This window comes from Channa argus, chromosome 18 (genome assembly GCF_033026475.1).
Source record: "Channa argus isolate prfri chromosome 18, Channa argus male v1.0, whole genome shotgun sequence".
Lineage (NCBI taxonomy): Eukaryota > Metazoa > Chordata > Actinopteri > Anabantiformes > Channidae > Channa > Channa argus.
In genome coordinates this window covers 10,884,783-10,899,355 of record NC_090214.1, presented here as the reverse complement: position 1 = coordinate 10,899,355, position 14,573 = coordinate 10,884,783, and the positions used below count along the sequence as shown (strand labels likewise).

The 14,573-nt window shown below is 38.2% G+C and overlaps 1 protein-coding gene across 3 annotated transcripts; it reads left to right on the top strand.

Moving 5' to 3' along the window:
• The first annotated feature begins 264 nt into the window (after positions 1–264).
• git2b (G protein-coupled receptor kinase interacting ArfGAP 2b) lies at positions 265–14,419 on the top strand. Of its 3 annotated transcripts, none has more exons than XM_067483216.1 (20): positions 265–492; positions 1,105–1,238; positions 1,663–1,775; positions 2,751–2,856; positions 3,504–3,590; positions 3,680–3,810; positions 4,929–5,023; positions 5,139–5,184; positions 5,398–5,446; positions 5,554–5,626; positions 5,779–5,876; positions 5,983–6,094; positions 6,529–6,680; positions 6,782–6,934; positions 8,533–8,742; positions 8,890–8,979; positions 9,576–9,658; positions 10,694–10,852; positions 12,012–12,075; positions 12,338–14,419. In XM_067483216.1, the coding sequence occupies exons 1-20, from the start codon at positions 441–443 to the stop codon at positions 12,545–12,547; spliced, it is 2,217 nt and encodes a 738-aa protein (XP_067339317.1). In that variant the 5' UTR covers positions 265–440; the 3' UTR covers positions 12,548–14,419. The 3 variants fall into 3 exon arrangements, with proteins under 3 accessions (XP_067339317.1, XP_067339316.1, XP_067339318.1); XM_067483215.1 differs by having other exon boundaries at positions 266–492; positions 5,395–5,446; XM_067483217.1 differs by lacking the exon at positions 8,890–8,979 and having other exon boundaries at positions 266–492; positions 5,395–5,446.
• The last annotated feature ends 154 nt before the right edge of the window (positions 14,420–14,573 follow it).

Here is a 14,573-nt window from a genome sequence, read left to right as displayed (position 1 = left end):
AAACCCAACCACATATAGTCAAATTCAGAATCAGAAATAGATTTGGAATTTTTTCAAGATAACGTTTTTATCCCACTTGTGAGGAAATACTGGCCACAGGTTGACTAACCAACATTACTCCGATCACATTTTGCACCTACCTTACGGGCCTTTACCATAACTTTTGGTGAATACGATAACGTCATATAGATATTCAACAAAGGAATCAAGGAAGGAAGCGGACAAGGAGGCACAGAGGAGGCGGTGTGAGTGTTGGAATGAGACACCGCTTTGTTCAACAGTAGGGGAAGGCGAACGGGCAGTCGTTTCCCCTGCTAGATGTGCTTACTTAAATACAATCTAGTGGGGCGGACTGTTCTGTCTTATCTTTGTCTGACAGGGTTATAACATTTCCTCACAAATATTTGTCTTTCCTAGACTCAAAGGATTTCCATCAAGGCATGTCAAAGCGAGTACGAAGCAGAGAGGTCTGCGCTGATTGCAGTGCTCCGGGTAGGATGTCAAATAACGTTAGGCTAGCGTTAATGTTAGCAGATAGCTAACCAGTTAGCCTCTACTATAAGTTAGCTACGTCCAGTTAGATAGCCGAGATTAGTTCGTGTTACCTAGCAGTTAATTAACGAGCAGTTAGCTATATATGTTATTTGAATTCCTGAAAAAGTCGTAGGGTTTCTTCGTGTGGAAACATTTGTTAAAATATATCGCGTTTCTATCTCTTCAGTATAACATTAGTCACATTAAGTTGTCAGATTTGTTTTTTTTTTAACTCTGCTTGAAATGTATTTAATAATTATGTTATACAGCAAGTAACATTAACGCTGGGTTAGCACGTTTTAGCTAGCTTGCTAACTCGCAGATAGTAACAATAACGTTAATGTTCAAATTCAACACGCCTGGTTGAATCTGTCTTAATGATGTTGGATTAGTCGAAGACGTGAGGAAGCAGGAAACCTGGTGGATTTATTTGTGGAGACAGTCAATGTTATTTGCTGGCCTCAATTAATGAATCGCTAAGACCTTTAATTGTAGGGTTTACAGTCTTATCGTAGACCGACTTAACGTCAGACTGAAACGTTAACTAACAAGATTTGTATCTTACACCAGAGCCACGCTGGGCCTCTGTTAACAGGGGTGTGTTAATCTGTGATGAGTGCTGCAGCATCCATCGAGGTTTGGGGCGACACAGCTCTCAAGTCCGACACCTGACTCATTCTTCATGGCCAGCCTCCCAGTTACAGGTGAGGAGACTGCATACACCCCACCCCCACACACAAACCAGTCATCCAGATTAAAAAAAGTAGAGTCTTGATATTAGTGGTATATAATATAGGGGTTTCACTGATTGATCAAGTCGAATCCTCAAATGAAATTTTATTTCATACAGCCTATCTTCCTAAATCAGCATTGTAGCCTTTGTCCTGAGACAATTGAATCGGGTAAGGAACAAGACTATAAAAATAACAATCACAATGACACTATAAAAGACCATATGAAAAATTTGATCAGTGAGAATACCAAGCGACTTTTAGGTGTTGCCGATAGATAGTACCTTAAGTCCTATCCACCCGAGAGACGACATACTACCCATCAGTTGACAGGACTACATTATTTCTAATGTTAATTTGTTTTCTTTAGAAGAAATGTTTTTGTTTAATTTTTTAGATGATCCAGACACTGTACGGCAATGGAGCTAATTCAATATGGGAGCACAGCCTTCTGGACCCTTCCTCTTCAGTTAGTGGGAAGCGCAAAGCAAACACCCAGGACAGAGTTCAGTAAGTGCTTTTAGGGATTTGGATCTGATAGTTCTGATTTGTTATTGTTGTTGTTGTTTGTACTTTGATCGAAATCCCTAATTCTAAAATTCATTTTCACAGTAAAGGGCAGTGAACACATATAATGAATGAAGGCCCTCTGGACCGTGAACACGACTCATGGCCAGTCAGTCTTAAGTAAATTTGACGCAAAGGTTTAAAGGATTTCCTTGACTGTGACAATGTTTTAACAAGCAGTGTGTGTACTATAACTCCAAAGACATAACAAAAAACAATATATGCAGGGCAGAGAGATGTGGTGTAGTCACCCACATCTACCACCAGGTATAAACAATATGTCAGTGGTGTCTGTCTGGAAAGAAACAGTCAGCCACATGTAACCACAGACATGCTCAGTCTGACCCTCACATTCAGAGGATCAGACGACAGACAGATGTAGGTGCATTGCACCAAATGGGAGGCAGAAACCTAGAAGCAAATGTGTATTTGGACAGAGGAACCAGGACTAAACATAGTTCCTGTCAACTAGTTCCAGGTGTTAAAGCACCTTCTGTTAGCTGTACTTTTTACTGGGTCAGGACTTATTGCTAGAGAAATGTACAAATAGCCCATGGCTATTTACCGCTTCATTTACAAAACAGGAAGGTATTTGGACAGTGATTTTTAGGACATGGGCTGCACTTCTCGTATTTGTTAAGCTTCCCTATTGTAGTGTACTCTATCATGACAGAGATCAACAGTGATAATGATAGCAAGTGTAAAAGATAGATGCATTAGATATATTTGAGTTTGGATGTGACTATCTTAATTTAATTATAAGATGTTGGTTTTTTAGTGTCTGTTTTGGAAATGACATTTGAAGTTAAAAATATATTAAAGTTGTATGTATTAAACAAACATATATAATTTATTGTCCTACAAATGGCATTTTCTGTGGCCTTGGTTTTAGATGTAAGCATCTTTTGTTGTTTTCAGTCCCAACAAAACAGAGTTTATCAAGGCCAAATATCAAATGTTGGCGTATGTCCACCGGATGCCTTGCCGGGAGGATGACAGTGTAACCTCGAAAGACCTCAGCAAGGTAAGAAATCGCTCTGTTGTTTGCCTATGTATAAATATCTCTACATTTTTTATTTGCAAACCTTCATGTAATGTAAGCACACTTTGCACCACTGTTTCTCTTCTATGAAGCCACTGCTATTTGGTTTTTAGGTTTTACAGCAAATTTAGGAAATAGTATGGTATATTTATAAACATACTATTCCATATTCATATATACCATACCATAGTTTATATTCATGAACTATGTTATGGTAAATATGAATATGAAACTTGACATTCAGAACTACTATAATGAACACCCACATGCAATTTTCTGTTGGTCATATTTGTGCTATGCCTATCAACTAATTTAGCCTGTTTGTTGTCAACTCTAGCAACAACTGCTCATATGTCACTCTTTTCTTTGATTTGTGCATAATAATCTTTGATGCTATATTGCATCAGGCTACATAACACTTACTGTCTTTAGGAGGTTTTCCCTAAAATGGCTATTTATTAGTTTTACTTCAGTGGCAATCTCTAGATCTCAGCCCAGTAGAACAATTATTCATAAATGTTAAATGTTGAACAATCCCAGTAACAACAGAAGATGTTCTCGCAAGTTGTATCTTAGGAACTCACCATTAAATGTCTTACGTATTTCTCAATTATTCGACCCTCTCTCAGCAACTCCACTCCAGTGTTCGGACTGGAAACTTAGAGACCTGCCTCAGACTCTTATCTTTAGGAGCACAGGCCAATTTCTTCCACCCAGTAAGTCTAATGGAATAAGTAAAAAAACTGATTTTAAAATTTCACATATAGTAATACTAATGCTGCATCGTTTCTGGGGGGGACCAAAGGAGAAGGGCAACACCCCACTACACATAGCAGCAAAAGCAGGTCAGATATTACAGGCAGAACTCTTGGCAGTTTATGGAGCTGATCCCGGGGCTCTGGACTCCAGTGGAAAGACCCCCATCGATTATGCAAGGTAAAACAGGGTCTTCAGTATACAATTTCTGTGTGTATATTGGTTCTCTTAAAGGATGTTGTTTTAAGAGTCTGCAGTAGGAACACATTTTAATTTTAGAGATTACACAATATAAACTTTGTTGCAGTGGAATGAAAATCATACTTGACCTATGAAGTTATACCTACACCTTAGAGGAGTGCTGTCCTATTTTTCATCTTTCACCTCTATTGTGTATGTGTAAATAGGCAGTGTGATGGGCATTCACAAAATTGTTAACAATGCAAGTCTGGTTAGGCTAGTTTATAGGCCATCCATCTCCACAGTATTTATGCAGAGTTTTGTGATCTTCTCTGACTGTTAATTACTTAGAAAACATAGATAGAATACAAGTCACACAGTTCACATGACTGTGTTGCAAGCATGGGCTAACAGATGCAACCCAGCCCGCTGGTGGCTAGGCTACAGGAAATGAAACACATCCTTTGGAGTTCTAAATAAGTAGACAGAAATGAGGTGAGAGTGTGTGTATGCATGAGAGAGACAGTTATGTGTACTATTAATTGATTGCAGATGTTACAAGAAGTAGCATTACTAGAAACTGCGGAAAATTGACGATGACTAAAATATCTTGGATGCCTTGCTCTACAGTGAACACTAGACACAGACCCAGTGGCATATGAGTCTGGCTAAGGGTTTGAATAACTGAGCTAGAGAGGAAGGAAACATTCCATTGCAGTAGGCTTGCTGGATATTGACTTGAGTAATTTTGCAGAAGTTCAAAACAAAGATTAAAAAAAAAGGCAATGGAGCTGACAGAATTTTGTTAGTCACTGTCATGTTAAACAAAACAGATATTAGAATATTTGTACAGTAAGTAAATAATTGTTTCACCAAAAGAAATCCCCTTACTTTACTATTAGTAAAGTACATAAGTTGTTTCTAGTATATAAGAGACTTGGTGGAGTCAAAGCATGATTGGGTAACAACCACACACCTTGTACTCCAATGCTCAAAAAACCTGGTTTGGTGACTCTGAGTGTAATTTTAAATTTAATTTTTTTTAAGTTGTTTATGTGTGATTTGTAGACCCAGGTAAAAAAATAGGATGCCTTAAAGTATTTTTTACACATTTGCAGACAAGCTGGGCATCAGGAACTGGCAGAGAGGCTTGTAGAGATCCAGTATGAACTCACTGACCGATTAACATTTTACCTTTGTGGTAGAAGACCTGGTAAGTACAGTAGGTACATTAAGCATGGCTGGTGTGCAGGATTTGAGTGCAGTTATTTAAATATCTTTTTTATTCTATGGTAGTTACTGTGTGTCATGTCCTGATTGTGTTGTAGATCACAGAAATGGACAACACTTCATCATTCCACAGATGGCAGATAGGTATTACCTGTGTTCCAAGTTGTAATTATTTTCATATGTTAGTTGAAACATAATAGATATTAACACTAAGACAATCCTCTTTTTCTATGCTGCATTGGATTGATAAGAAATAAGTAAGTATGTTCGATACTTTAGCCATTGTGTTTTTCCTTGTTGTGTGCACTTTTGTGAGCAGAAAAATAATTCTTTGAATTTTTTTTTTACTCAAAGTAGTCTGGATTTGTCAGAGTTTGCAAAAGCTGCAAAGAAGAAGCTGCAGTCGGTGAGTGTTTTTACTCATGATTACTTTCCCACAAAACATATTGCCTAATTCCCTTGGCATTCCATTGTTCTAATAGGGAAACAAAACGTCTGTTTTATTTGTTCTAGCTAAGTAACCATCAGTTTGAAGAACTTGCCATGGATGTTTATGATGAAGTTGACAGACGAGAAACTGATGCAGGTGAAATTCCATTGTAAATTGTAAAGGTAATATTTAAAATGTATATAGTCTGATATATAATGCTTGTTATGCCTGAAATCTCTCTCTCTCTCTCTCTCTCTCTCTCTCTCTCTCTCTCTCTCTCGCATATCTCTTATATTGTGTTGTTTCAGTGTGGTTGACCACTCAGAACCACAGCACACTTGTAACTGACACCACAGTTGTGCCTTTTCTGCCAGTCAATCCAGAATACTCATCTACCAGAAATCAGGCAAGTTATTTTACTTTACCCTCCCCCCCTGTTTAAACCTCAGTTTGCTGTTTGTTTAACCATACTGCCATGTTTTCTAATTTATGTATATATATTTTTTTTTTAGGGTCGTCAGAAGTTGGCTAGGTTTAGTGCTCATGAATTTGCCACACTTGTTATCGATATTCTAACTGATGCCAAACGACGACAGTGGGGTAATACCTGTGACAGTCCCAAAGGTAGGATATGTTTTTCAGTATTTAATTTTAACAGACCTTGTATTTCTTTGCGGGTCTTATTATATTATTTGAGTTGTTTGGTGTAAATAAATAGAAATAATGAATTTTGCATTTAGATGTAGATTATGTGGGTTCAATCATGTAGATTGTGGTCCATGTGCTTGTACAGTAATGGTGCTAAACACTGATTGTGAACTTTTATAATGAAGATGCCTGCATTCAGAGAGTTATGGCAAACCATCTAACAGCCAGTATTTTTCCTTTAGCAGACTGAAAGGAGATTGTTAGGGGTAATGATGAAGAACAAATCCAGAATTTTTGAATTCATTAAACAATCACAAATCATGCTTCTTTGCTATTTCATGTAGACAGCTCCCTGGAGCCAGCAAGGCTTATTTGATCTCTAATCCTTTGATGTGGTGGTCTTCCTTTAGAGAATGTGGAGCTGATTCTTCAGGGAATAGACAGTCGTCATAACAGTGAGAGCCAGGACAACGACCAGCCAGATTATGACAGTGTGGCATCGGATGAAGATCCAGTACAAGAGGCCACTTGTGGGGACAGCTGCAATGATGGAAGAATCAAGGTTAATGTTTACTGAAACCTGCTACAAACAAGATACTTGTTATTATCTTGTTTTACATTAGAAATGTAATTAATCTTATTTTATGTAATGTCCTCCCACAGAGTTCAGAGTCATCTGACCTTTCTGATGGACCAATCACAGTGCAGGATTTTATGGAGGTGAAGAGTGCCCTTACTGCATCAGAAGCCAAAATACAACAGCTTCTTAAAGTCAACTGTCACCTTAGTGAAGAGCTGCGGGTGATGCAGAGCAAGGTTAGAAAATGTATTTGATAAACAAAGTCGATCTTTTCCTCTCCCAACACTTTAAAACACAGCCAGTTGTACATGTTATGTAAAGGAACAAAGCTCTGCATGTTTTTATTACCAGTGTAGCAATAAAATGTCTTCGATGTTTCTGAATACATCAAATTCCAATGGTGGCAATTAATAGTCACTATACGACTCTGCTTTGCTCTTTGGTAAAATAGGAAAACAAGATTCGGTGTTATAGTTGTTTATGATTTAAAACAGAGTAAGCATTCATACAGAGGTCTGAGACATGTCGGAAATGTTAATCCATCAATCATGTCATTGTGATCCATCAATGACAAGCTACAGATCACCAAACAGCAACCAGTCACAAACCATGTGACTAAATTTTATATATCGGCGCTGTCTCATTCCTTCCTTCAAATTCAGGTCTTCTACCAAAGACGTGGCAGCTTAAAAGTTGGCAAAAATCTTCTACTTGGTCAGCAAAATGGTGTGGACAAATTTTCCTGCCTGCTTTCACTACTCCCTTTGTTAAATTTAGATATACTTCTTACTAAAATGGATTCCTGAAATATGTTTTTTCAGCAAAACCAGACAAATGATCTTTCCTCTGTGCTTTAAATAATTCATATCACATATTCCAGTCATTAGTTATTTTTGTTAGACACTTGAGATTATGATAAAGGTGCTAAGTGCATCATTCTGTGAATAGACCAATCTGCATGCTTAGAAAATATGTTGAGGAAAAAAAAAACACCTACGCTTGTCACCTACTTATTTGTTTTCTCTCTTTATTTTTTATTTTTTATTTTTTTTTTAAGGCCCAGCATCTTTGGCTTAGAGACAGTGTTAACACAATGTACTGGCTCCTCCTGATGGTTTGTTTTTTTTTTGACCATACTGCTTTTTTTCCACATATGTTGTCTTCCTTCGATGTTGTCCCTAATTGTTCTCACCTTTCTTGAATTCTCCAAAATCCTTATTATAAACACACAGTAAAATCCCCGTCTTAAATAATTTGACAAGACAAAATGTAGCCAACATTGCTTTTGTGCCAGCCTGTTGTACTTTAGATTTTTAAGACTCTTTTGACTTTATGCGGTTTCCCATAGATCAACAACTTTTGGCTCGTCCCCTTCCCACAGCAGAATGTGTTGATTTGGTATGAGTATTTATGCCGGATTCCTGCCACAACCCTCCCATTTTTATCCAGGTTCGGGATCAGCACCAAGTGGCCCTTGGTGGCTAGGTGGGGCTACACCTAATGGAGTGGCATTCAAACTTATATTTGGTTTCCCATAATTCTTTCAAATTGCTGTTTGTGTAAAAAAAAAAAAAAAAAAGGACAATCACTTCTCTGGCAATTTTCAGAAGGTATGTACTTCACCATTGTATTATCGACACACAGTATAAGTGTTTCATCTGTTGCGCTTAACCCAAAACTAAACAGAGCTATAGATGAACTCCACAGAGAGCACGTGCTTTTCATCTGGACGTTTAGCTGTATTAAACTCTTATTATTGATGTCTAACTGAGCCTTTGTAAGTTGATCCATCCCCCAGCTGGAGATAAATTGATAGATGTTTTCTTCCCTACAGCTGAACTCTCTACAGACTGAAAACACAACACTGCGATGGCAAACCCCCACTGGACAACAACACCTCCAGGGGACCTTTGGTCGACACCAACCCCGGGGAGGTCGCGCCATTTCCATGTATGAGACGGGTTCTACTCTAAGGCAGTACCCCAACCAAGCTGAAACAGCTCGACATGAGGATGGAGTCATTTTACAACCCTTCCCACCTAATGTAAGCACAGAATTACTGGATTGTCTTCACAAGACAAAATATTCATGCCTGGCTTGGGGCTGGTGTTAAGTATTTAATTAAATCATTCATTCATTCATTCATTGCATCTCAATAGAGTATGCTCAACTTGGTTTGACCCCTTTCTAGATTGGGAGGGGTCCTTTGGGAACGGCTGCTTCCTCCCTCCCTACCTTCCCCTCTTCCCTGTCCTGGTCGTGGGATGAGAGATCTCGAAGGGTTAAGTACTGATGTTCCCCTCGGTTCAGCGGCAGCTCCAGGGGACCATGAAAACTGTCCCCCCCGCTTGACCCTAAAGTCTTCTCTCTCCTGACCTGTTTCTTTAAAGTGCATTTTATCAGTATCTGCTGCCTGCCTGCCTGCCTGTCTGCATGCACCTCACAGTGCCTCTGCTACAGTTCAGTCATTTAAACAACTCCAGCTTTTTCTTGACAGAGAGCCTGAACTGGAGCTGCTTTGGCTGCAAGAAACATCACAAGTGAAAAAATGTTAGAGCAGAGAAAGCTGATCAGACAGCCGAGTCAAATATTCTTTAAAGATTAATCTAAAAGAACCCACAGTTTACATTAGGAATTCTTTGCATCTACTAATAACACCCACTGCAGTACACACTGTGTTACACCATAGTAGACTGATCTGTCTTCCTTACATTTTCTTAAAAAAACAAATGTCTGATAGTGTGGTCATGGCTTTGATCTCAGAAATGCATGATTCTGATTTGTTTATGCCTACAGTTGCTCTTGTAATAGGTCTGTGCAAATCAAATGCAATATCAATAGTATCTTATTGATTGTAATCTACTTATCTCCCTGTAGGGCTGTAGTTTGGAGGGACAGAGTACCATGCTGGAGAATCATTATGATACAACACCCAATCACTCAGAAGTGGAAGATGCTGGGTAAGAGGTTTTTTAGTTAAAAAAAGTGACACTGACTGAAATGGAAATTAATTAAAAAGCAGATTTAATTTTTTTTAATGTATTGGCCAAAAAATACTGACTGGTTCTTTGAATGAATGCATTTATAAAAGTTTTTCTTTTACATCGTGTCTTTAAAATATTTTTTTATATATGATATTATAGGATGTATTAATTTCTTAGAATGTAGGTATGCATTTTCCAATACAAACTGCTGTTAGGATGTTGCAAAGAGATGAAGTAAGAAGTGCCTGGAGAGTCTGAAGATAAATAAATGGGAGACATTTTCTTGTTTCTGGTAATCCAGATATTGAAGTCAAAGCAAAAGAATAACATGAGGACAGGAGAAAAGCTAGACCAACAGTTTTGAAAGTTGCTTGGAAAGAAAGAGACTTTGGGTAGTCTGGCTTTACAGGACTAAGTTAAGATAATGCAGCTAGAAGCTGTCTGACCCAAACTACAAGTTGTAAAATTGACATGAGCATGAGCCAGAAACCTGCACACGTGATAGACTTCTAATGCTTTTGCAATTTATGTAAATGTGTTTTTGATTGTTCTCTCTACTACTGAATTTTATCAAGCAGCTATAAAGTGGCAATGTTTTTGCAAGTTTAATACAATTCACTGCTTAATTTGGTATGTTGTCATCAATATTTGGTTCATTTTGGCTAAAATAGTACTACCCAGGCTTAAACTCTTAAACTATAACTCATGCTACATTTGTTTTAGATTAGGGAACATTATTTCAATCCTGGTTTACTCCTATAGTCCAAACACATGTATGTTAATGTAATTGGTGACTCTAAATTGCCTGTGTGAGTGTGAATGGTTGTCCATCTCTGTTGGGCCTGAGAGAGTCTGGAGAACTCTCCAGGGTTTACCCTGCTTCTGGTCCAATTACAGCTTGGATAGTATTTTTTGTTTATTTTCAACCAGTTTATATAAATTATAGATCAGCTGGTGCCTAAAACTTGTAAAGCAATAAAGTCATAAAGCAATTTTCTTTGCATTTGGCAGAAGTAGTCCTCTTCCTGCCTCTGATGCTATGCAACAAGAGGAGAGGTGTGAAGAAGATGCCACCCTGCCATGCACTGAGGATGTCATCTGTAAGACAGAGCACATTATTAAGAACATACAGGAACTTCAGAGAGCTGCCCAGGAGACCAAACATGAAAGGTATTTTATGATTATCATGATTAAAAATCCTAACATGAGTCAAATTATATTTATAAATGATCAAATATACTGTATTTAAAGTTGCTTGGTTGGGAATTCTTAGGTCTTGTTAGGCCATGCATGTCATTTTGCCTGGCCTTTTAAAGAGATGGTGATCCTCTGTCTCAGCTGTTTCTAGGTCAGTGGCTTTCAATAGTTAACCTCAGGGCCCAGTTTCCTGCCATTTCCATTCACTATAGCCCACTAACCTGTGACCGATATACACGTGTGTTGCAAGGCGAATACAGTCTATCACATCATACAGAAATTGAGCTGAATTCTGGTCCCAAAGCCAAAGTATTCACTGGTTTTAAGCCCTGTAGACTTTGTTGAGCTGTCCTAGAAACTGTATGTCTGGGAGTGGATCTTGTGTCTTTTAATGCAGCTGACAGGAAACAAGCACCACATGATAACTTGACCTGTGACCAGCCAAATCCACAGCGACTTAGTTCAGGCAGTTATATTTTGCTCTTTTTCACTCTACTTACTGGTCTTTGTTTTCCTCTTTCAAAGCAGAAGTAATGATGTCATATGTTTCGATGCCTTGATTTACCAGGACAGAACTCACATGAACGTCCCAAATAAATACTATATTCATTTCCCATTCTGCCACAGTAAGCAGACTATATTTAAAGTGATTAGTTTTTGCAATACAGATTTATTGATGTACTGTATTAATCATGACATCCACTGTCACTAAAAGTAAAGCTCATTTTTGTAGCCTCAACAATAGGGCTGTCTTCTAAACCAATAGTACATCATCCAAGGTATTATGAAAGGTTGCAAAACTCTCAAATGTGTTTAGTTTCATGATTGCTAAAGGTAAGAGCTTGTTACTTGCAACCACTTAAAATCTCATAACTTGGATGAGAGTCCATGTAAATATCAGTGCTTTGTGTGCTTTGCAACATGAATGAGGTATCAAATATGTGGAATATTGCCTCTTGTAAAATTGACTGTAATTAAGGGAATGCACTGTTGGTGCAAGGAATGTAAGCTTAGGTTGTTTTATTTTTAAGTTTCATGATGAACAATGTGAGTTGTAGCTGGGTTTTTTTCTATCATGATTTCTATGTATGGCACAGGAGTTTGATTCAGCCTTTTTTTCTCCAACTCACAGTTTTTTGCCTTGCTCTGAAAAGATCTGCTTGGCTGTGACAGAGATGGCTGCCTTATTTCCCAAGGTAAGATGACTCCCACAGCTTGGCGTCCCTCCCCTGAGTAGTGAAGGGATTTGTTATTCATTTGAAAACATCAAAAAGCTTGTGTTGATGGGTCGGCCCTCTTCATTGCATTACTTAGTTTTATGTTTATTAAATTACTTTGTTTTATGTTTACTCCATACAAAGTACCCATGGGCCTACTGACCATAATGAAAATTGAATTTATGGATCTTCTCATATTGGCCCTTTATCGAGTCTCCATCATCCCTACCTATTCCCACAGAGGCCGTCCTCAGAGACTGTGCGGGGCTCTCTGTGTCTGCTCACTTCGAGTGCCACCCGGCTGCATGGAGAGTGCCTGAAGGCTGCAGAGCACAACCCTTCCCCATCTGACATCCAGCTGGTCACTCAGCAGGTCATCCAGTGCGCCTATGACATTGCCAAAGCTGCCAAGCAACTTGTCACTGTGACAACCAAAGAAAACAATAACTAAAACCCAAAGATTCTTGTGATACACCCAAAATACTATTTTAATTTCAGCTCAATCAGTATTAAAACCAGTTTCTTCTTTACCATTAACCAGTGTAAGAAAACACATGCATTCCTTGTGTTTGGTTTATGTGTTTTAAGGAAAATATATATGTACAATGCAAATTAATAGATCAATTCAAAATTTTTATTTATTTTGTTTTTTATGTGTAGGTGTTTGATTACTTACGCGGTGATGCGCAGGTGAACAAACATCTTTAAAGGTGTAGGACAAAATTAGTTAATGTTTACCTCACAAAAAGATCTATTTCATCCACGTGTGTGTGTGTGTGTGTGTGTGTGTGTGTGTGTGTGTGTGTGTGTGTGTGTGTGTGTGTGTGTGTGTGTGTGTGTGTGTGTGTGTGTGTGTGTGTGTGTGCGCGCAGGTATAAAACTATTAGAACAACAAGCAGTTGAGTCTTCAGCATTGTGGTTTTCTTCATGGTATTTCAGCTTAGACACCAGAATTCACCATATGTGCTCCTAAAAGTCTGGTGCCTGGCATGGTGAAGCTGACAGAGAGGGACTAAAGTCTGCATGGCACCTGACATCAAGGTTCACAACAGATGAACTTTAATTACCTCCACTTAATTTTCTTTCAACTTTTTTCAAGTTCAAATACACTGACAGTATTTTAATTCTAGGTCATAGTGATGCCACTTCCTTAGTTTTCAGATGGTTAAAAATAGCTTCAGTGCATCATTTAAAGGCCATCTCTTCCAGGAGTGTGCGCATTCATTCCATCCAGCAGCTCAAACAGGTGATGTCACAGTTTAGTCCTTCCACTCTGGTCAAAGATGTTTTCAGATCAGCAGTTCTTGGAGCTATAATGTTACAGCCATTTTCCTGGGGGTGTGTATGTGGGTGGTCATATGTGTCACAGAGATGATGATGCCCCATGTGAAATCCATTTTGAATCAGTTTTCATAACATTATGCAAATATGTAAGATGTATGTATCAATGTAATTCTATAGCAGAATAATCCAAATGCTAATCTATTTATAAACTGTATGTCATACCTCTAACAAAATATTAATGTTTATTTTCATAAGCCTATGTTTAACATAAAGCTCCATGGAGCTAACTTTTGTTCTGAGGTGTTTGATGTCCCAGCGGGCAACTTGTGATCTCTGTTAATTTGGTGTGGTCCTGTAACTTCAGTGTGTTAGATGCTGCCTGTGATCAAACCCGTACCTCTGTGGTTTACAGTCAGTGATAAAGTAAATGTGCCCTCAGAGTTAGAGTGCCTGTTGTAGAAATTGGGTCTAATGTTTCAGTCATTGTTGTGAGCAAGTTGGAACCAGGGGTGGAAAGATTGTTAGAATGCCACACACAATAGTAAACTCAGTATTTCTCAAGCAGGAGTAATTTTGTGTGGGAATGTATCCAGTCAAATTGCAAAATAACTCTTTGCAAAACTACTTTTAGACAAGAACTTGATACCGATCATTAATTTCTCAGTCTATCCATTCATTATCTGTTTCACAGAACCTGTTAAGAGACCAACATTCATGCTTACATTCACAACACAACTACAGCCAAGTGAGAGACAGCAACTTACCTAATTGCATGTCATTGGAAAGTGGAAAGAAATTGGAGTACCTGGAGGAAACCTTAGCAAGCACCGAGAACATGAAAAGCCCCATGCGTTAGAAAGGCCGGCTGAGCGGCCACTTCAAATGTATTGTTATAGTTTATTGTTTCTTACTTTTATTATTGGAATATATATTGTAACAATAATAGTCTTAATTTATGGTACTTTGTACTGGAGGTGATGTTCAGAAGTGCCAAGCATCACATTTGTAATCAATTTTTAAAATATATTTTTAAGCATCATCATGACTTGTGATTTACCACTAGTTACTTTAATTTTCCTTTATTGATTACTACCGTAACGGAACATTCTGGGATCGTGTAACGAGAAAATGGGGAATGTGTCGAGATCAGTCACAATCTATCCCCAACTGGTAATACCAGAGAAAAGAAAACT

Bases quoted from the DNA above. Each gene is read 5' to 3' on its own strand.
- git2b (XM_067483215.1), top strand. From the start codon at position 441: ATGTCAAAGCGAGTACGAAGCAGAGAGGTCTGCGCTGATTGCAGTGCT. The intron at 3,591-3,679 runs GTAAGTCTAATG...GGGGGACCAAAG, and splicing joins AGGCCAATTTCTTCCACCCA to GAGAAGGGCAACACCCCACT. The intron at 5,627-5,778 runs GTGAAATTCCAT...GTGTTGTTTCAG, and splicing joins CAGACGAGAAACTGATGCAG to TGTGGTTGACCACTCAGAAC.